The sequence below is a fragment of the Haemaphysalis longicornis genome, unplaced genomic scaffold (assembly GCF_048455015.1).
Source record: "Haemaphysalis longicornis isolate Haplotype H1 unplaced genomic scaffold, Haemaphysalis longicornis Haplotype H1 scaffold_7, whole genome shotgun sequence".
Lineage (NCBI taxonomy): Eukaryota > Metazoa > Arthropoda > Arachnida > Ixodida > Ixodidae > Haemaphysalis > Haemaphysalis longicornis.
In genome coordinates this window covers 18,529,968-18,550,344 of record NW_027526422.1, presented here as the reverse complement: position 1 = coordinate 18,550,344, position 20,377 = coordinate 18,529,968, and the positions used below count along the sequence as shown (strand labels likewise).

Genomic DNA, 20,377 nt, shown 5'->3' with positions numbered 1-20,377 from the left:
AAGTTTGTTCTCTCTCTCTCTCTCTCTCTCTCTCTCTCTCTCTGTTAGGACAAGATTACAACCCTTTCGGCTCAAAGTTGCGAACACTGCTCAGCGCCCGGGCGGAGGGGCCTCATCTCGTTGTTTGGGCCCGGTAAGCTGGGCTTTGTTATTCATGTCCTTCTTCCCCGAAACGTCCACATTCCTGGTCGGCAAGCTTGGAACACGCATTCTCGGGTTCATTGCCTTTTTTCAGTTGTGTTCCAGCGGCATCCTCTCAGCGAAAAGAGCCGTCGGGGACACGCGAGGGTCTTTGTTGAGAAAGGCATGGGAGCTAGGAAGAGTCGACTTTGTATACTCCCCCCTCTTACCAACGCCGCGTTTTCCCCCTCCCCGCAAGCACCTCTCAGCTGCCAACATGGTTCTCCTGAAAGGGATAACAGCACATGCAAGCGCGCTGCTTGCGCACTGCACGAAGGTGAAATGATAAGCGAGGATGCCAGGGAGGAGGTTCAGCTCACGCGTAGGGGTCGTGGAAATGGACACGCGTAAGCCACAACCGCGCTATTGTGCGTGAAATCTGGCTGAGCCGAGTCGTTGGTCCCGCCTTTTCAATGCGCCACCTCAGCCCGAGCGGAAGGAAGTCTTTCCCAGTACTCGGAGCCCAATTGTCTGAGGAGCACACGAGAGGGGGGTGTTGCTGCTTCGGTGTGGCGCATGTCAGGTGCGCGCGCGGTAGCGCGAGACATGCGCGGGAGCCGTACTACTACCTAGCCGGTGTGGCGGCCCACTTTTAGTCGCACGCGCGGCGCGCTGACCCGCATCCGTGTAGTGTCGCCGCGTCGGGCAGCAGCAGCACTCCACCGCGCTGCCGCCCAGCCGCAGCGGCGTCGCCCTGGCCGAGCGAGCGACATCATGTCCGGGCCGCCCGCCACCAGCCCCCGGCGCACGGCGGTGAACGGTCTCTTCTCCATCGCACTGGTCGCGTGCACCGTCGTCGTCGGCAGCAGCGGACCAGCGCAGGCAGCGTCGTCTACGGCCAAGACTCCACTACCGGCGGCACCGGCTCCTCCCGCGCTGTCGTCTGCTCCCATGCCCGGTGCGCAGGCCAAGACCGTGATGTACTACGACGGCAAGACGATCGCCAGAGTCGAGTACGGCGCCGACGGCGTCACCTTGCAGACCTGCCGGCTCTTCGAGCTTGAGTGAGCGTTCCTCCCAAACTTCTTCTTTCTTCTCGTCCGAGATGCATTGTGGTGGAGCTGTGCGCGGTAAACGCGCTCCAAACACGCCTTTTGTTGGCGAAAAGTCATTTATATACCGGCACGCCAATCCGAATGGCATATTCGTGTGTGTTGTTATATCGCGGTGTAAGGTACACAAACACAGTCTCTGTACGACCGCGCAATGAGGCGAAAGGGTGCGAAAGTATTCGCCATGTCACGGTTACTCCGCCAACGCGGGTATTTTTTTCATCGCGGTGGTGAGTGACTTCTACGCTCTACAGTGCACATTTCATCCCATTCGATGTCGCTTACAGGAAGCTATTCGTTCGTGCCCATACACCTCTAAATAAGTGACAAAGTTACTGGTTCAATCTAGGCGTGCGCATTTTGATAACCTGACTGCGCGCGGTGCTAGTTCTCTGCGTGTCGTCTGCTGGAACACACGGCGCGCTTGCACAAAGGGAGCGGCGTGATCCCATATCGAAACCGTAGTGTCCAATTCATCGTCGGCTGCTGTAACTAGCTATTGAAGAAATACCAACATCGCCGTCAGCAACATCATCATCACTTGGGCGCCCATAATCCACTCAATGAGGCATGATTTTTTGTGTGAGGGCGTATTGAATTTTTTTTTTTTTTTTTTTTTTTTTTACTGCGGGGGTGCAAGAGGGTTGAAAGTCAAGTAAATTGTTTGAGCGGATCAGGGGCCACAGGTTTCGAACTACGACTCCCCTCCTTCGGTTACGGCCTAGTTTTCGCCAAACGTTTGTCCAAGAGAGGGCAATCATTGGGCAGAAAAAAATGAAGCGCTACCAGAACACGAAGGAAAATGGGGTTGCAATACGACACAATACAAAGTGCTTTTGTGCTTCATTGTTATATTTTTCAGGCTAAAATATCAGCTAGCCTACTTTGCCGTGATGTTAAAAAGCGACGGCCCGCTGCTCTCTTTAGACGCTTTTAATTTATACCGCGGTTTCCTCTCCCTCATCTCACTTTTATTTTCAGTCATTGCGCAAGATTAACCTTCCGTCCTAGACTTTGTTGCGTCATGGTGTGGCTTGTCTCACAGGGGTGAACGGTGTGATTGATGATGTTTCTTTTTAATATTGATGGCCATCGCAAAGTGATTCGGATATGCCCTTTAGAGACACTTGTTGTTGTGTTTGCGTTTATTTAATAGCCTCAAGGCTTAGTAGACATTAAGCGAGTCCGATCTAATCCAGAAAACCAGGTTGGCCACCCGGACAAAGTCCAAAAAAGAACGGTAGGCAGCGCCATGGAGCCACCGATGGTAATGCGCGTCTTGCCGCAAATTTAGGCCTGCTGCCATCAGACATTTCCTTCGAATGTCCTTAGTTCCAGGGCATGGCCATAATAGGTGGTGAATCGTTCAGCCGGCCAGTCATCTTTCCCCTGTGATTGGCAGCCTCTTTGCTGACTGAGAACTTACGAGCCGTGCAACAGCGCTTCGCCAAACTTTTCCGGACGTTAGGCTTCAGCCTTGTGGTAACTATAGACGCAAGTCTAGCGAACAGAAAAGTTGCTGGTACACACTGCTAGGCTGTCACCTTGCCCGTTGCGTACCGATGACTATGGCGTAGCGTCCACTACATTACACCAAGTATTCTCGGATAACAACGTACTGTGAATGTCCCCCACTCCCCTCGCTCCATAACCACGACACAAAAGTGGGCGAGTAATGCCTTCCTGCCTCCCTCTCTTCACGCAAATCTCTTCTCCTACGCGTGACGGACTGTGACGCATGAGGCGTCCAAATCAGACGCTGCAACAGGTCCGCTTGATACCGCGGAATGCGTGTCCACGTTGGAAATTCTCACAAATCTGTACACACTACTGGGTCTTTAAATGCGAGGCATTCCACCGCGAACGTGAGCGGTTTCTCCGGGAATACTTCTCACGGGGGCTAAGTCAATGAGTGTGCGATGCAAATCTCTTTCCTCGCGTAGGTCCCTCATCGATCATACTGCCCCCCCCTTCCCCCCCTTTCCCGTCACGAGTGAGAATAGACAATGAGAAAAAGGCATACCTGCCTGCCGGTAGCCAGTCGGAGAGAACAAACTTTGTGCGTCCAAATGACATTGGCTAAATGAATGAGTGTCCTTTTGGCTTCTGAAAACCTCAAAGGCTTCATGTCCGATAACTGTGCCACTTAGTTATATATAACGAAGAGGGAGTTGGGCGATGGGCTATGAGAACACGCCGCTTGGGGACGAGCTGTGTTGGATTAATTCAGGATAAGCGTGTTGACCACAAATCTCTGTATTTTTCACCAATAAGGTATTTCTATAGGTAGTCTAAAACCGCGTCCACTCCTCACGTAACGTTTACAGTCTCCGGCCGCGCACACAGCTACCACATTGGCCGCACGGACGTGAAATCTCGGTACGAGGCGGCGTGATGCTATCGCATGAATTAGTATCTCACAAATCGTTTTGCGCGTTTTGATCGCCCAGTGGGCACGAGTGGGAAAACGGGGGGCACCTTGCAAGCCGAGTCCGGAGTTATTGAGCAATACGAATTCTCCTCCCAGAGTATACTCTCGACAAGACCAAGACCCTCCCGGTACTGGAGCCCACTTGGCCTCACCCCGTCCTTTAATCCGCTTCCTCCAACAAGTCTAGGGCCCCCGCCTTGCCTCCAATAGAGGCTTTTCTCCCTCTCCAAAAAGAAATGCAGTAAAAGTTCGTTGATTCGAACTCCATTAATTCGAACTTCCGGTTAATTCGAACTTATGCCCTGGTCCCGGCACAGCCCTGTATAGTTTAAAAAGCTCCCGATAATTCGAACGCATCGCTATCCAGAGCAGTTAATTCGAACTGGGATCCACTTGTTTCCATCGGTCTTCGCAGAAGTCGGCCCAGAGTCGGTCCAGAGGGATTACAATGCGTTGCATGCAGATCCAAACCAAACCAAATTTACTAGAGATGCAAAACAACGAAACAAAAATCAGCTGCCACAAACGTCTAGTGGCGCCTTATGGGCGATAACGAGTACAGAGGTGACTTTTTTGTGCTCTGACCGCGCAGTGTAGCTTGAAGTACAATCATTCTGGCGCCCACCCGCTAATTCGGCTAATAACTCCGCTTAATTCGAACAATTTTGTGGACCCCCCTGAGTTCGAATGAACGAGCTTTGACTGTAACGGAAACGCCGAGCGAGGTCCTATAGAGGAACATTTGTGGGGGCACCAAAAGGACAAATGGACGGAGTTGCTCCTTGGCAACCGCAAGTTCGGGTCTGGCATGCGGATGTCGGGGAAGACGTGGTTGAGAAACGAGAGCGCGCCTGTTCGGGCATTATACATTGCGGGAAGAAATCGGGTAATCTCGACAACAGGCGCGCAGCACCCGTGCATGCCGGAGATCCTGCATGCCGAGATGGACATCTCGCGAACTCTGGACCCCCTTCTTTTTCCTTCTCTGACTCGCTAACCTTCTTTACGGGCGGCAACTTGCACCAACTCTTACCGCTTTTAACTTGGCGGCCCAACGGGACCTTGCTAATGTGGGTCCAGGTAGGACGGCTGTGCGTCCGTAAGACTAGCTCGAAATTGCCCGCCATCGTGTTTTCACGCCTACTGGCTCGCTAACCGCCAAACAATACGGCCGCAGCCAAACGGATGCATGAGAATTCATCGTATACCTTTGTATACCTGCGTTGCTTACATTTGCTGTTCTAGTTAAGATATTCTTTTCCCTCATAAGTCAAACCGAAAACAAACTGCATGTTGGCTTTTGGTTTGATTATATTGACCATGTATTCAATTTAAGTGATCGCAGCGGGTCTGATTCTTTTGTTGATGTTTTACGACAGGCAGTACTAGTCTTGCTGGGTTGTCACCAATTTTCGCACTGTGTAATTGTGCCATAAAGTCTTGCGCAACTTCGAAGACGCAGCGGGTCTGCTGCGCCCACGGAACTCGGCAGTGAACGTGAAACATTCCCGAATGTTTTGGGAGAATATATATATAAAATCTTATCGTCATATTTGTCGCACGGGAGAGCTCTGAACATCGCGCGTTCGTGGAGAGGTCAACTTCTTGCTGGGGAACAAAAGGGTGTGATAGTTCTCGTGGCGGGGTAGGCGTCCTCGTTAACTCTGCCAAGTTCGGCGCGTCGTGGATTGAACACTGGCCTGTCTCGCTGCAGCCAAGCCAGAGCGAATGCGGATCCACATTGAGGTCGCTGAAGGCCCTGGGGCACGCACGTCAATATATAGTTGGCGAGAGAAGGTCGCAGAAGACCGAAACGAGATTCGACTTGCACCTCATAGCTTGCGGGCCGACTGGGCTCTTCGTCTTCCAAACTTGTAATTGGACCTCGCGTGGAAGAAAACAACGCTTCTAGCCTCTATACCCTGAAAGGACAAGGCTCACTCGAGAGGTCGATGCTCAGGGCGACCGTTTATTCGGAAGCTCGAGCGAGGAACCAGCGGGCGCACACCATGATAATGAGTATCTACAGAGATGGTGATGATTTGATTTCATTGATTTGATGTGATTGTAGGGTTTAACGCGCCGACGCAACGCAGGCGATGAAGCGCGCCGTAGTGGAGGGTTTCCGGTTAATTTCGACCACCTGGGGATCTTTAACGTGCCCCGAAATCTCGTACACACGGGCGGTTTTGCTTTTTGCCTCCATCAGAAAAGCGGCCGCCGCAGCCGGGAATCGAACGCGCGTCCTTGTGCTCAGCAGCGCAACGCCTTAGCCACTGAGCCACCGCGGCGGTGAGGACGAAGTGCCGGTGCTAAGGATGATGATAATGTACAGATTTAGAGAGAGCATTGTGAGCAGTGCAGAGTCCTCGCACCAAGGGTGGCTCCACCAACCTTCACTCACCCAGGGAAGTTGAATGGCCAAAGGAGCTCACAATACATATAGCACTGCTACCTATCTATATCTATAGTTATCTATTCTATATCTGTCTGCCTCTATGATCAGCAAAAATCACATTTTTTTTTCTTGCACTCCGCGCACACGGGGGCAAGAAAGGAAAACCCGGACAAACGCCGATTCATAGCGCTTGTCCGTGTTTTCCTTTCTTGCACCCGTTCATGTGCGGTAAGGGCCAAAGATGAACCATTTCCAACTAGGCCGGCTCGCTGTGAAAAATCGCTGAGCAACGGCCCACCATGCTCATCGCTGCTACACACGCTATACAATCGGGATCCCGCTCCCACGCAGATTTGTTTCCCATTATAAACGTGCACAAGCTCGCCTGGTATATGCGAGCTGGCACCGTGTATTCCTCGTTGCCTTCCTGGGAGCAAAGAAAAGCAAGGCGTCCTTTGCCGCAGCTTTGAGGTGAGCGAGACGGTAGCCGCAGCGTCTCCACCATCGGCTATGTTGAACGAAGATTACATTCGCTTTATTTTTTGCCTATAGCTCATCCTAGGCCACCACTGCTTGTCTCCTCTTCGTTTTGCTTCCTTGTGGCACGCATTACAGAACGGCCTGTAGTCGAACTCGTTCGCGTGCTCCAGTTGACCATGCCCAGCTGCTTTCCGCGAGGCGTCGTCCTCTCGACGTCCTGGTGGGAAAGGAAAAGGAAACACGACGACGATCGGAGCACAGCCGAGATTACGGACAGTTCGATAGTTGGGTGCCCGCTGCTGCAGCCGCAGGGACGAGAAAAGGCAGCAAATGTTACCGCGAGGAGCCCAGCGGGCCTTTCGCGCTGAGCAGTTGTTGTCGCCGCGGTGAAGAGGAGAGCGGCGGTCATCGGCGCGGAAAAGACGGCGATATGCTCGCTGTCGCTTTCGTTTGTCAAACGAGCGAGCGGGCACCCGATCGACTTTCTCTCCTCGCGAGCGGATTTTATGCGCCGCGGCCGCCGGGTTCGTCGGCCCCGTTCGTCGGTCGTCCATCCACGGCGGCCCCCAGGCGTCCTTGGCGAAGAAGCTTGTGCTGGACGGAGAGGAAAGATCGCATCGGCCGTGCGTCGGTTCGTCGATGCGCGGGCCGCACCCTTTTGTGACCCACGCATGTAGAATGAGAAATAAGGTGCGCGGCAATAGCCTGTCTGGCGCCTGTCCGCTGGCCGCGATGTGAATTAAAGAAAAGAAGGTTACATGGTAGAGTATTGCCGCAGTGAAACAGTCTCTGCAGTGAAAAATAAATAAAAAGACAAGCAAATAAATAAATACGCTTCAACAAAACGTTATATATTGAGGATAAACAGGATACTTGGGCATATCAATACATCTGGCCTTCGAGGCTTGGAATGACGATAAAAAAAGCAATTAGTTGAATGGCTGATATTGCAAGAAGGGGCACCCGCAGAAAATGCCTAAAAAATAGTGGCCCCCAGTGGAAAACAGGGATAAGACGCCCCCAAACTTAAAAACGATGAGTGCGGTGGCGGGAAAGGGGGGGGGGGGGGTTGACACAGTACCTGGGAACCCACCTTCCAACCAAAACGCAGTCTGCACCCTTCAAGTCTATAAAAAGCGCACAAGATACTCCCCCTACAAAGCGCATACTTTGCATATGCCTTCAATCCAGTTAAGTCAGCCTGGCTGCGCTTGCTAGTTTCTTTAGGCGACATTCTATGCGATTTATAAAGGGTCGCGTTTGCTGATGTCGCTTTTTTTTTCATCTGAATGACACGCAATAGTGGATAATAGAGGGTTTTAGCATAGCCGCTAGAGTATACGGAGGCGGGTTACCGGGACCGGAATGCGCATGCGCGCGCGGGGAGGGCGAGGAGGTCGCCCCTCGGCGGTACGAATGCGCGGGCTCGGCCAGACATAGGCGACCGTCCCCGGGGAACGAATGCGCACCTGCCCCGTCGGGTCCCGGCACCCGCTGCCGTATACTATAGCGTTAGCGTAGGCTAGCCGCTATGCTAAAACTCTCGAATTGCAAGCTAAGCGAATCGGGTATAGAAATTCTGCGGGCGAAAAGAAACCGGATCTGCTCCGCAGCAGTCCTGGGCAGCCCACAAGTACAGCTCGAATCACTGCCCCTCGTGAGAAGAGGGCTCCTCAAGGAAGACAGTCGCGTGCCTCTCTCTACTTTACTTTCTTCCCGTCCGGCTTTTTTCGTACCTACACAGCCCACATAAGCGCATTCTCTATAGCATCATATGCATTGGACTCGCCCCATCGATGGAGCTTACACCCCGCGTATAGCCAGTGTAACAGCAAAACAGCTCTTCGGTGCCTCATGAGGAGCGGGCCATCCTTCGGTCAGTGTGGAGCCGGCCGTGACGGTGACCACGACGACGATGAGAATTGCGACGTATGGAGTACTTGGTATTGGAGCAAGGCGTATATATACACTCATACTTTGATAAAAGGCGCATCATGCGTTTAGACTGCATGCATGCGCAGCAGGGTTTACAAAAAACAAAGGAAAGGCCCCTGTGAAGGCGTGTGCATAAACAAAACCAGTAATGCAGATACGCATGTACGGCATTAGCGCGGTGTGCACGCACAAAACCGGAGAAACGCGTCCCGCACGGGCGCGATGTAGCGCATGCATAAATCTCAGGCTCTGGCGGGCTTTTCTCCAATATTTTAAGGACGAGAGAGGACCCGGCCGTTTCTTTGCAGAGCCGACCTCGGGACCACCCCACCTCGAAGACGTGGACAGCGGCCCCCCTCCCCCTCCACCATAAATTTCCCCATTTCTGTCCCAAGGTTTGTAACCTGTTAACTGCAGAAATAAAGACGTAAAAAAAAAAAAAACGAATCTCAGGCATCCACCTCGAAGGCTGGACATGCATGTGCGTGCTCTTCCTTTTGCGGTGGCGCGTGCCGCATCAAGTATTTTCGCATGCAGGAATGTCATATCCGGTTAAACGCTGCACGCGCCGCCAGAATGCCGGACTATAAGCTCCCTTCCTTTTTCACTCTTGTGGACGGGCGCCGTGGTATCAGCCGCTGCCAACTGAGGCCCTTCATGTCGCAATGTCAGCGGGCCTCAATGGGCACCCATGATCCGGTCTATCCGGCGATAATTGAGTTAATTACACGGTTATCTCCTACGGGCTGCTCTCACTCAATTACTCACTCACTCACCAATAGTAAACGGTCAGTGAGACTCAGCACCTCAATTGTGGAGCAGACGTTGCTGGGGCTCTTCGAATTTCTGTCTCGTACTCACCGCGGGTAGTCCGAGGGTTCCCCTTACCATGCAAATTAATGTGAAAACGAATTCCAGATTGCCTCTCGTGGCGTCCGCGGTAAGTCCGAAACTGAAGAGCCCCACTTGAGCCACGACACTTGTCAAGTGAGATCGACTGCGGGCAGTTTTGTTTGACCTGACGAGCGGGCCGCAGTTTAGGACCATACGAGTCGAGCTTGAGGCTAATTTTAAGCTTCAGAATAAATCTTCTCCTCCGGTCCGTGCCCCCCGCCCTCTCTCCCTCTCTCTGTGGCAGCGACGAGCGCGAGGCCGAGCCCATCATCAAGGCGCAGGGCCTGCCCGTGCAGCAGGTGGACTTCGCGGCCATGCTCAGCCTCATCTCGCAGTGCCGCGACCTGCGCGACTGGTCGGCCAGCACCAACAGCACGCTGCACTGGAGCGCCTCCTCGCTCTGGAGCGGCATCATACCCGGTGAGCGATATGAAAGCCCGCCTAAAGTGCCGGGAAAATAGGGCACGGCGACTGCCATTTTTGGCATCTGCGTTTCTTTCCTCCTGCACCAGCAGTGGTGGTGGAGTGTGCGTGCGCGTGCGTATGCTAATAGGCGCGCGTGCAGGCACCAAGTGGTGCGGCCTGGGCGACATCGCGTCCTCCTACGAGGACCTGGGCACCCACGTGGCCGTCGACTTGTGCTGCCGGGCGCACGACCACTGCCCCGTCAAGCTCAAGGCCTTCCGCACGGGCTACGACCTCGTCAACTTCTCCCTCTACACCAAGTTAGTCTCGCACCGCTGCGCCCTCGTTATATAATTCGCCTCGCCTAAAATGCCCGTCTGCGTTGATTTTCTTTCATTTGTATCCCTTTCATTCATCATCGCTTTTTCTTCCACTACACGTCACTTCGAGTTGGTGGGAATCGTGCACGACACTGCCGCAAGGTATGGCCTGTAACATAGACGAGGAGGAATAAACGTTTAATAGAGCGGTCAATGTTGTTTGGTTGACGTAATCGATTCTTGAACGCCGGAAGCATGCAAGCAATTTCATAAGAGTGTATGAGCCAACCCTACGTTCACGGAAGATGGAAAAAACGCCGGCGAAACTCGCGTCCCTTCCATATATGCGTGCTGATTCATCAGGCTCATATCTATATTTAAACGGAACCAATTAGGCACAAAAGTCCGGCAAAGCAGCAAAGAAATGAGATTGTACGTGCGCGCGTGTGTGTGTGTTAGGAAGGGGTAAGGGACGTTGGTACTATATCACAAATTCTCTCAAAAATGTTATTCTCTTTAACAAATCAAAATAAGAAAAGAATGAACAAAGACACTAGTCTCTTAAGAAACATTTAAACATGGCTGAAGTTTTCAAAGTCGCTTAGAGTCATGGCAAAAAAAGGCGCAGCGTTCAAACGTTCTTATAATTAAATGAAAAATATCCTAAATGATCCTACGTTCATGGACATCTCCTTACAGCTCGTAACACTGATAATCAAACGCTCAGAACAAGACAAAAACAAAAAGTTTTGGCGCCACTACCCTCCATCTACCTTTCTACAAATTGACATGCCGAAAATTGCGAAGGAGGGTTTGCAGCGCTGACTGAAAGCTTGACAAAAAAAGACGCTCTTGCAATCTTCTCAACAACACGTTTTGCAAGAGGCAGATTCTTTCGATTTATAATATAGGGAGCACAGTTTAAATTCTTGTGACCGCTGCCGTCTCGTTCTGCGTCATAAAAAGAAATGTTACGCAGGCGAGAGACAATTCCCTGCTGTATTTAAGTTTGTGAGCAAGCTAGAAAAAACTGTAAAAACGTGGACGCAGTAGACAGACGACGGGCACTTGTCGTCATCTGTCTACTGCGTCCACGTTTTTTGCGCTGTCTTTTCTAGCAATTAGCACCCAACTAGCCCAAAGTCAAGCCTTTGTGAGCAAGGCAAACGCATTTCCTAGCGAAACAAATGTCGAGTATAAGCTATGAGCGCGCAAATGTCTGCATCCAGGCCCCTTTATGGCCTTCCATCACCGGTAGTATGGTCGTATACGCTTTTCAGCCGATGCTTACGCATGATATATGTGATCCTACAGGCGGGCGGCAAGTTCTCCCATGACTGTCATTGTTTTTTGAGAGCAGCTACGGGCACAAAGAAACCTCGTGTGCTTGCTTGCTGCGATCTGACCCACTGTCGTAAGAGCGTTCAATCATGCGTGAACCGTGCTTGCACAGCCTGCGTGGCCGCATTAATGAGCGCTACTCGGACGGTGCACGCTCAGAAGCTTCCGCAAGCTTCGGCCTGCTGCTGCCACTGTAGTTCTAACGACTTAGCTCTGCGCGTTTTCTTTTCATTTGTCTTGACGAGGCGCAAGCAGGCCACCTGTCATGGCAATGCGAGCGAGAACAGGAATTATTGCCCTACTGCAGCTGGCATTTCAAGGAAGTCGAAATAATGTGAACACGAAAGTGTTTTATTCCGGTATACACAAATATTTGAGTGACGTCATATCCGTCACGGAAGTGGCGCCAGTACAACGAAGCAAGCGGCCTGTAAAGGGTGCAGTCCTGCATACAGGGTTTTCTTGCGGGGAAGCAACCTTTAGTACTTAAGAGTACGTTATACTTGGGGTTGTTGTTTTGCGGGTTTTATATTTTAACACGAAAGGGTTTTATGCCGGGATACACCAAGATTTCACTGCGTCATATCCGTCACGGAAATGACTCCAGTACACCTTTGCCGTAGTGACCCGCCAGCAGGACGTCGCTCGCCAAGCACACCCACAAGGCAGCCGGTGACCAGCAAATCATGCTGGGCTGCAGATTTCACTGCATATTTCGCTTTCGTGTTTTACCGATTCCAATGACAGAGGAATCAACCATAATTTTTTTCAGTACGTAGCGGGATTTGAACGCTCTGTGTCAAGTGGCTCATATTACGCTTTCTGTGTATACGGGATGCGTTTAAACTCTTCTTCCCACCAAAGGTGCATGCGGAGAGCGGGGTATCAAAAAGCTCATTTTCACTTCACGCGTATATGTGGGCGAAATACGAGACAGCTGGCTAACATATCTGACGCCTAAAAAATGAGGAGTCATTTCACTGTGTGAATGGGGATCATGGTCAGCGAAAGTGTATGAAATATAAATCACGTACATGGTTAGGGAATCTACACGTATTTATTTAATGATGTAGTAGTCTCAGCGGCTAACTGCCGCGTACTCTTTTTGTGGTACAGCTTCGATAAAACAAGGGCCACATCCGTTTTCTGCAACCCACGGTGTAAAAAATTCTTACACCGTGCTGTAACCATACTAGATGCCCATGAATTGACAGCAAACGGGAATTCTGTAATGTTTACAACTTCGCTGTGTACTAATTAATTACGACAAAGTGAAACCCGAAGTACTGATAAAGTGGACTTAGCGGTATGTATGTATGTATGTATGTATGTATGTATGTATGTATGTATGTATGTATGTATGTATGTATGTATGTATGTATGTATGTATGTATGTATGTATGTATGTATGTATTGATAACTAGGAAGAGAGGAAGGTCCACCCGCAGGCGTAGATTATCTCGCCTAGGGGTGGACACCGGAACGCGGGCTGGCGTGGGGGAGGTGGGATAGGGAGGAAAGAGTACGTAGGAATAGAGGGACAGGCGAGAAGGTTAACACGGGCAATTCTCATGTAATTGTTATTGGGAAAATTTTGGTAAAGCAAGAGTTACTGCCGTTTTCTGCAGAGCATTCGCAATAAAGTTGGCTTCGCCGCAAGGCGTTTGTGCACACGCACAGGAAGATCATGCACCCTCCCACCAAACGACGAAGACGATGGTTGAACGTGAAGCTATCTCGAGACGGATTCTTCGGTTGTCGCCCACGTTTTCCAAATCGCTTCGGCCATGTCGCATAGACACCGGCTTCATAACGCGTGGGGACGCAGAATCTGGCCACCGGAAGCGCTTTTTTCTTTCACTTCGGCGTTTTCCATTACAGACGCCATCAGTAGGAACACTAAAGCTTCGCTTTAGAACACACATAACCACCACCATATAAAGCCTTCCTTTTTAAAAGTCGGGCTATCGGTAAGGCCCACTACGCAATGTTCGGGGCCAAAGGTAGGGACGCTGTCGTATCAATCGTAGTCAGTTACTGAGCTTCTGCAGGCGGCATCGCTATTCCTTTGTGTGCATACAGGTGGTATTCCAAGACCTCCAACCATTCCCGTCATCCGCACGAAGGCTGCTTCTCCACATCTTTTAAATGCAGAGCATTTCTTTAACTCACGATGTCACCCGGCGTTGTCGGCGTTGGCGTGCCTCGGCGTCCGCAACAGCCGTTCCAGGTGCGCCCTCTCCCCCACTCCTCCTCGCCTGCTCTCCGCTGCTCCTCGCGTGTTCTCTGCGGGTTCGGGCGCGCATGCGTCGTAGTTTGGCGCGGGAGCAACAACAGTTGTGGCGTGATCGTGACGTAGTCGTGACGTGGTCGTGGCGCGGTCGTGCCGTGATGGGGCGGTTCTCAGCGTTCGCTCTCGCTGTCAATTTCTTTCGAACCAGATAAAATCGGGTATGTGCGGGGCTCCAATCCAGTCATCGCCTGCGCTCTCTTCAGATGCTGTCGTCGGGGTGGCGTCGTGCGCCCCCCGAAAATGCTCTGCATTTGACCGTGCCCCTCGCGAGGGGGATGTTTTTTTTTTAGCCTTGGCCTCCAAGTGTACGAGCCTGTAAAAGTTAGCTAGTGTGCAGGGCGTTGTTGCTTCACTTGGTGCGTAATCTCGGTGGTGCGTAATCTCTTTTGCTTAACTTTATTTCGAGTTTTTTCCTTGCACTACATTGCGTGCCATTTTTATTTAACTTTTGTTTTCTCTCTATTGCTGCTTTCCCGATTTCTCACATTCACTTCACTGCATTGTAATCATCCCCATCTGGCGTAGCAAGCACTGCCGCTAGCAGAGCTGACCTCTCCAGCCCACATTAAAGAGCTCTCTCTCTCTCTCTCTCTCTCTCTCTCTCTCTCTCTCTCTCTCTCTCTCTCTCTCTCTCGGTGGCGGTGGCTGCGCTGCAGTCACGGAAGCCGAAAAAGAATAAGGGGCGTGGTATTTCGTTTGTGTCCTGTTGCGACCGAGAGGGCGCACCCGAGCCGAGCTCCGTCGCCTCCGACATACGTGTGGTAGCGTGGTGTGAATAGCGGCCAGCCGCTGTTGCAGCCGTGAAGAAGTCCAGAAGCCGTAGGCTAACGTAACTGTTTACTTCATAGCGAGAGGTGAGCCGAAGCCAAAGAACAATGCCCCGACGGGCGAGGTTACAGTACAGGACTCGAGCAGAGTGACAACATGGATTCACTGCTCAAACAGGAATGGGTTATACCCAAAAGCGCAACGGTCAAAACAGCGTTCCCTCTAGATTTGTGCACACGCTACGAATGTCACAGACACACACAACGCTCTTTCCAGAGTTCGTGAGCAGTCGGTAACATCGGTGCACGTTGAATCCGAGAGAGGGGAGAGGGGAGAGAGGAGGACTCCGCTGCGATCGCGGGGCCTCTGTGCCCTTGAAAGCCCGTCGGCGGGCCCATACGTAACAGCCCGCTTCAAGATCTGCCGTTGTGAAGCATACCGTACGGGTGGCCTACATGCGGCAGCGCTTTATGGCAGACCTGCAGCAGTTTGTTGATAGGGAAACTGCAAACGGACGCTACCAAAAACAGAGATTGCCGCCCCGTCAGCATCATCTTAAACGACTGGGGACTGTCGTGATTCTCTGAGTCTCGCTCGTGTACTCCCGGGGCTCCCTGGTAGGGCCAATAAACTTAGGGCCTCGCGAAGGAGCACTTTGAAATAAACCTCAAAGTACAGAGACCAGAAAGAAGTGGGATAAGTGTTACACATATATACATGGGCATCATGGAGAGCAGGAAAGGAAATTCGCGTGGACGGCGTGCCAGCGCGAATTGGCTTGCGAAGTTAAGCCGGACACGGGACGCGGAGGGCAGATGTAAGGAACATGAGTGACGTGTGTTACGATTCAGCGCGACACTATTCTGTTCGCGCGTACTGCAAGCTTCGCACAGGACTCGTGTGCTTTGTGGCAGAGCCTACCACTATGTGCGCCTCCCGCGTGGGCGTCTCGCTATCGGTGACTCATCTTCGGCGGTTGCAAACGGGCCTTCGCATAAAAACGCGTCCTGACTATGCGGACGCCGCAGCCAAGATCTCCTCTCCCCCATCTCTCTGACTCAACAGGCGCCACTACTGCCGGCTCTCACGAACCCTGGATAGAGCGTTGTGGGTGTCTGTGCTATTTTGGGGCCATGTGCACAGAAGCATTGCAAAAACCGCAAAGCCGTTACGGCTATTGCGTATAAAACCCGCCCTCTCGGTTGATAGTTCGGATTCGTTTCGCAGCAGCGAATCCATGCTGTCGCTTTGTTCGAGTATGCTGTACGCTCGCCCGGAAAGGTCTTGTTCCTGTATTGCTTTGGCTCACCTTTCGCCATGCAGTAGAGCAGTTAAGTTTGCCTTCCGCTTCTTGTTGTCATCACCAAGGCAGCAACTTTTGCTGGCCACTCACCACCACGCTACCTCACATGACGGAGGCGACAGAGGCCGGTTCGGGGACTCCTTACCGTACGTAACACGGGGAGAGTCGGGAAGGAAGATGGAATTAGGGGGAGAATAAAAGATATATCCTTTGTTTTAAATGCAGAGCATTTCAGTAACTCACGATGTCACCCGCGTTGACGTCCGTAGTCCGCACCGTCGTTGTCCCTACTATATAAAAAAAAATATCCGGCGCCCGGTTTCGATCCCTCGACCCTGCGGGCGGAACGCAATGTACATGGTGCTCTACCCACTGCGCCACAAAGCCGACACAGAATGGGACGCTACGAACGCGGCTTATATCGTTGACTCATTCAAATTACTGCTGACGAGCGCTCTCAGTTGCCACAAGTGCAACAACATTAACGTAACGCAAACTACTTAACGTCGTGCGCCCCCGGAAATGCTCTGCATTTGATCGTGCCCCTCGCGAGGGGGATGTTTCACTGCGTCTTCTCTCGGTCGCGGGACCCATGGCGCCATCTGGCGGAGGCACGGCACAACTCGTAGCACATTGAAAAGATGCGGCGCCAGCCAGCTGTGTGTGTGCGTGCCGCACTTGTACAAATGGCGAGTGCATTGGCTGTCCACAGAGCAAAGCATTCGTGCAAGTAAGCCGTTGCAGTCAGTCCGTCAGTCAGTCAGTCAGTCAGTTAGTTAGTTAGTTAGTTAGTTAGTTAACAACTCCGCAAGGATTTTTTTTCGTAATTATGTAGCTTTTTATTGTTGCTTTGGCGATGATGATGCCCTGTTGCGGTGGATAAGGGCACGCCTTACGTTTAATGCGAGTTCCACGCGAATAGGAAAGAAATCAAAGCAGTTCCCCTTAACGTGAAAACTGTCGGAAGTGCAGAGCAGTGATTCGCCATACGTACGGTGGCGCCGTTCTTGGCTCGTTGCTACCGCCCTTCACGCTCTTTCCTTCTCTGTCTCGTTCCTCTCCTGATGAATTGAAACGGAGGTTTGCTCAATGTAATTCAAATTTCCCGCCTTCACATTGCCCGCGCACCTTCTCCTGGGACAGCTCGCATCCTTTCCTTTACCTGTTGTTTGTTGTGCTGCCTGGAACAGCACGAGCGGGAGTTCTGTTCGTTTAACAGCGAAGCTGTGTAGGAAATTGTAATTTTTCGTGTCCGCAGTCGAGCGCGCGCTCGTGAGCATGTGCCTCGCGGTGCCCACCCAGCGTCCCCGGCGCACTTTTGTCAAGCCAAGCATGCTTCCTTAGGGAGATTGGCCAAGATTGCCGACCCTCCCCTAAAAAAAAAAAGCTCCAGCGTTTGCCTTAATCGTGGTAACACTTGCCCGGAACGAGAAAGACAAGTCATAGCGCTCGCCCCTCCAAGGTGCAGTCCAATGATTATCACTTCCAAAAAAATGAAAGAAGCTCGCACTTATAGCAACGATGATGGAGTAAAGGTCGTCGCGGCAGCGAGGAAGCAAATCGGCTGCAATCGTGGACCTTCGTGATGGTTGTGAAGGTTGCGTACAGCTTCGCCAGCTTCGAGTCTTACGCGTTATTGTGAGCTTCCTTCAATTTTCGTTTACTAACGTAAAAAGCAACCCAATGAGCATTCCTAACTATATATGGACGCAAGTACTGCCCGTTAATTACATATATTTCGCTTGCAGTTTTCTTTGCGCTAAATAACGGGAACATGTATGACAAGTACCAGCGGTTCCAGGAGTTTCGAACGGTTCTGCCTATATAAACCTCTTGAAATATCCTCTTAACTTTTGGGCGGAAAACTGAATCGATGGACAAGCGCGGGTATCTTTTCCAAGCCTCTGTTTAAGTCTGTGACGCAGCGTTACTGCGGTGGCTAGATAGCGGGACCGCGGACGAGCTGCGACGACAAGCCGGGCCCCTAAAGTGCTCTGCCCTTAAAACGAGGGCTGATATGTCCTTATACCTAAAGACCTACGCATGTGACCTTTTTGTGACTGCATAGGCATGACTGCCAGAGCGCTTGTAATGCAGAGGACCGTCGCTTCTCGCAGATCCCACTGTGATTGCGACCGCGACTTCTACAACTGCCTGCGACGTGCCAAGAGCCACATAGCGGACACCATAGGCAACGTGTACTTCAACGTCATCAAGGTGCCCTGCATCCGGAAGGTGCGAAAACCGGTCTGCACCGACAGAGGGTAAGTGAGCGTTTACATTGCCTTTACAGGGTGATGAAATCCGTAAAAGAACTAGGGCTATCGTGAGAAATGATGTGCTGCATGGCCTGCATGGCCATGCAGCACATCATCGGGGCCGCGTGCAGGCACCCCGAATGCATCCCGCGAGTGCACTCGTATATATATATATATATTCTACGACTCGCCCCCTTCCTTTTCCCAGCCGGAGGTACGGGCGCAGCGACAGCAACTGCGAGACGTGGGCCTACCAGGAGCTGGGCATGCAGTTCGTGCCCACCGAGCGCCACTACAACTGAGAGAGACCCGACTCGACCGTCAACGAGCTTCCGCAGACGCCCAGGTCTTGCCGATGCGTCCTTGCAGCAGCGACCAAATTCCGCGAATGAAATGAAATAAAAAAGTTAAGTTTGTTTTATTTTCACATAAAAATTACTCGTTTTGTTCTCTTCGATCTGCATCACTGCAACGATTGTAGAAACTGCGCGAGGTTTTCTACAAGAAAAAAATGAGCACGATGTGGCTCACATGCCTACCTGCTTATGAAGTGTTGTCCAATTAATGCCTATATTTGGGTATGCAACATTTAAGTAAGCATTATAGTACTGCGCCGATTTCTTATGGTCGACGCTCCTATATTGACTGCTTGGTGTAGGCCCCAGCAGAGTATGTAGCCATGGCACGCGCGCTGCAGCAGCATACGTTCCCACGTCAGGGGTTTGTAAGACGGCCGCAACGCTCTGGAATGCGCGTGGCACGCACGCCAAAGGTCTGCAAAGGTCTTGGGGCTTGCACTAAGACCCATGGCTTGACGTGGAACACCCTCAAGCAGCTGTAGCTGTCAGAATTACGAGGCTGTCTTTCTTAAATGATGGCACTGACTTTTCTTTTTCTCCAAGCACGCGAACAAGCAGTGCGTGGCGATAAGAATTAGACATGTGCATTCCGCATACTCAAAGACCTAAGATAGCGGAGCTATTGACAAATCTGCTCCTCAAAGGAGTTCCTACTCTTGTTTTTCCCCATTCTATATGCTGTGAGGCGTATGAACAAACGCATATGCTCACAAAGATTAGGATAAGCACACGGCGATGCAGCATTTGTGTTTCAGATCCTCTAATTGATGGTGTTCACTAGACCCCGTCGACCGCGAAGGAAAGCGAACTCTGGAATATTTCGGTGTAATCATAAGCGTGATGCCAGCAGGGACTCAATAAACTTTTAGGCAACCACAGCGACAACACTGGCTGTTGAGATGAAATGTATTCACCTTTTTGTTGGCTGTTAATGCAAGCGAGCGGCATTTAAACAACCCAGTCGACAGAAAGTAATGCTTATAAACTGGTCAGTTGTTTTGCCCAAAGTGTTATCGTGAGCAGCAAGTTTTGGCAGACACAGTGACTTCGAGGGCGCTTGCATGCGTGAAACCTGGAGCATGTGTTACATTTGTTTGCAGAGGCAGTCAGTAAACCCAAGCACGAAGGCGTCACCGGACACACAGTCTTTCTCGAATCTTGTTTTGTCTAGTCTGGCCACGGACTGCCACGCGCTGGCGGGGGCAATTTTCCGGAAATTTTCGTCAACAGTCTCGGCGGAGTGTATCACTTCGCGAATATGTCCCAGAACGTTCTTATACGGCAAGCAAAATGAGGCAATTCCGCGAGGACACTCATCTCGTGTGCTTGGCCTTCGTATCAACTCAAGTAGCAAAGCCCTGCCTGGAGTTCTACGCTGTTGCCATCATTGACGGAGGGAGCCCAGGAGCTGCACCACGCGGCCTGCCTTGGTGAGGAACGGCTCGCTCCTGAAGAGGTGGTTGCCCTGGTTGATCTCGGAGTAGGGCTTGATCGTCCAGGTGAAGCCGGCCTTCCGCGATCTCGTCGGTGATGACGAGCTGAGCTACCTAGGCGGATCTGCGGCTGAGACGGAGCCCCGGCTGTTAGGGACCACACTGGGCGTTCCCGCACCCGGGCTCTACTTCACCGTTGCAGAAACGTCTGGCGTTCGCGGGCAAGTCTCATCCGCACGTCGTGGCCGCAGAGCCCGCATCGAGTGACGTAGTACGAGCACTTGTGGTAGTGCGAGGGCATGTCCAGCAAGCAGCCGACGTAGGTGCAGCCGGTGCTTCGATTCCAGCAGCGTACCGGGGCCTTGGAGGCGAGCTCCAGCGCCCCGGTGGAGTCGTCGTCCCTGGCGGCGGGCGTCCAGGTGGAGCCGTCGAGCGGGCAGCAGTGGAAGGCCTGCTGCAAGCAGTGCGAGCAGAGTGCGTGCCGGTACGACTCGCTCGTGGCCAGCCGGGGAGGCACCATCCCGCAC

The 20,377-nt window shown here is 51.9% G+C and overlaps 1 protein-coding gene across 1 annotated transcript; it reads left to right on the top strand.

Moving 5' to 3' along the window:
- Window positions 1-631: 631 nt before the first annotated feature.
- Window positions 632-18,484, top strand: LOC144144645 (uncharacterized). The gene is made up of 5 exons (XM_077676170.1): window positions 632-1,184; window positions 9,615-9,790; window positions 9,936-10,095; window positions 17,918-18,064; window positions 18,267-18,484. Exons 1-5 carry the CDS (start codon window positions 895-897, stop codon window positions 18,358-18,360), a joined length of 867 nt encoding a protein of 288 aa, XP_077532296.1. The 5' UTR covers window positions 632-894; the 3' UTR covers window positions 18,361-18,484.
- The last annotated feature ends 1,893 nt before the right edge of the window (window positions 18,485-20,377 follow it).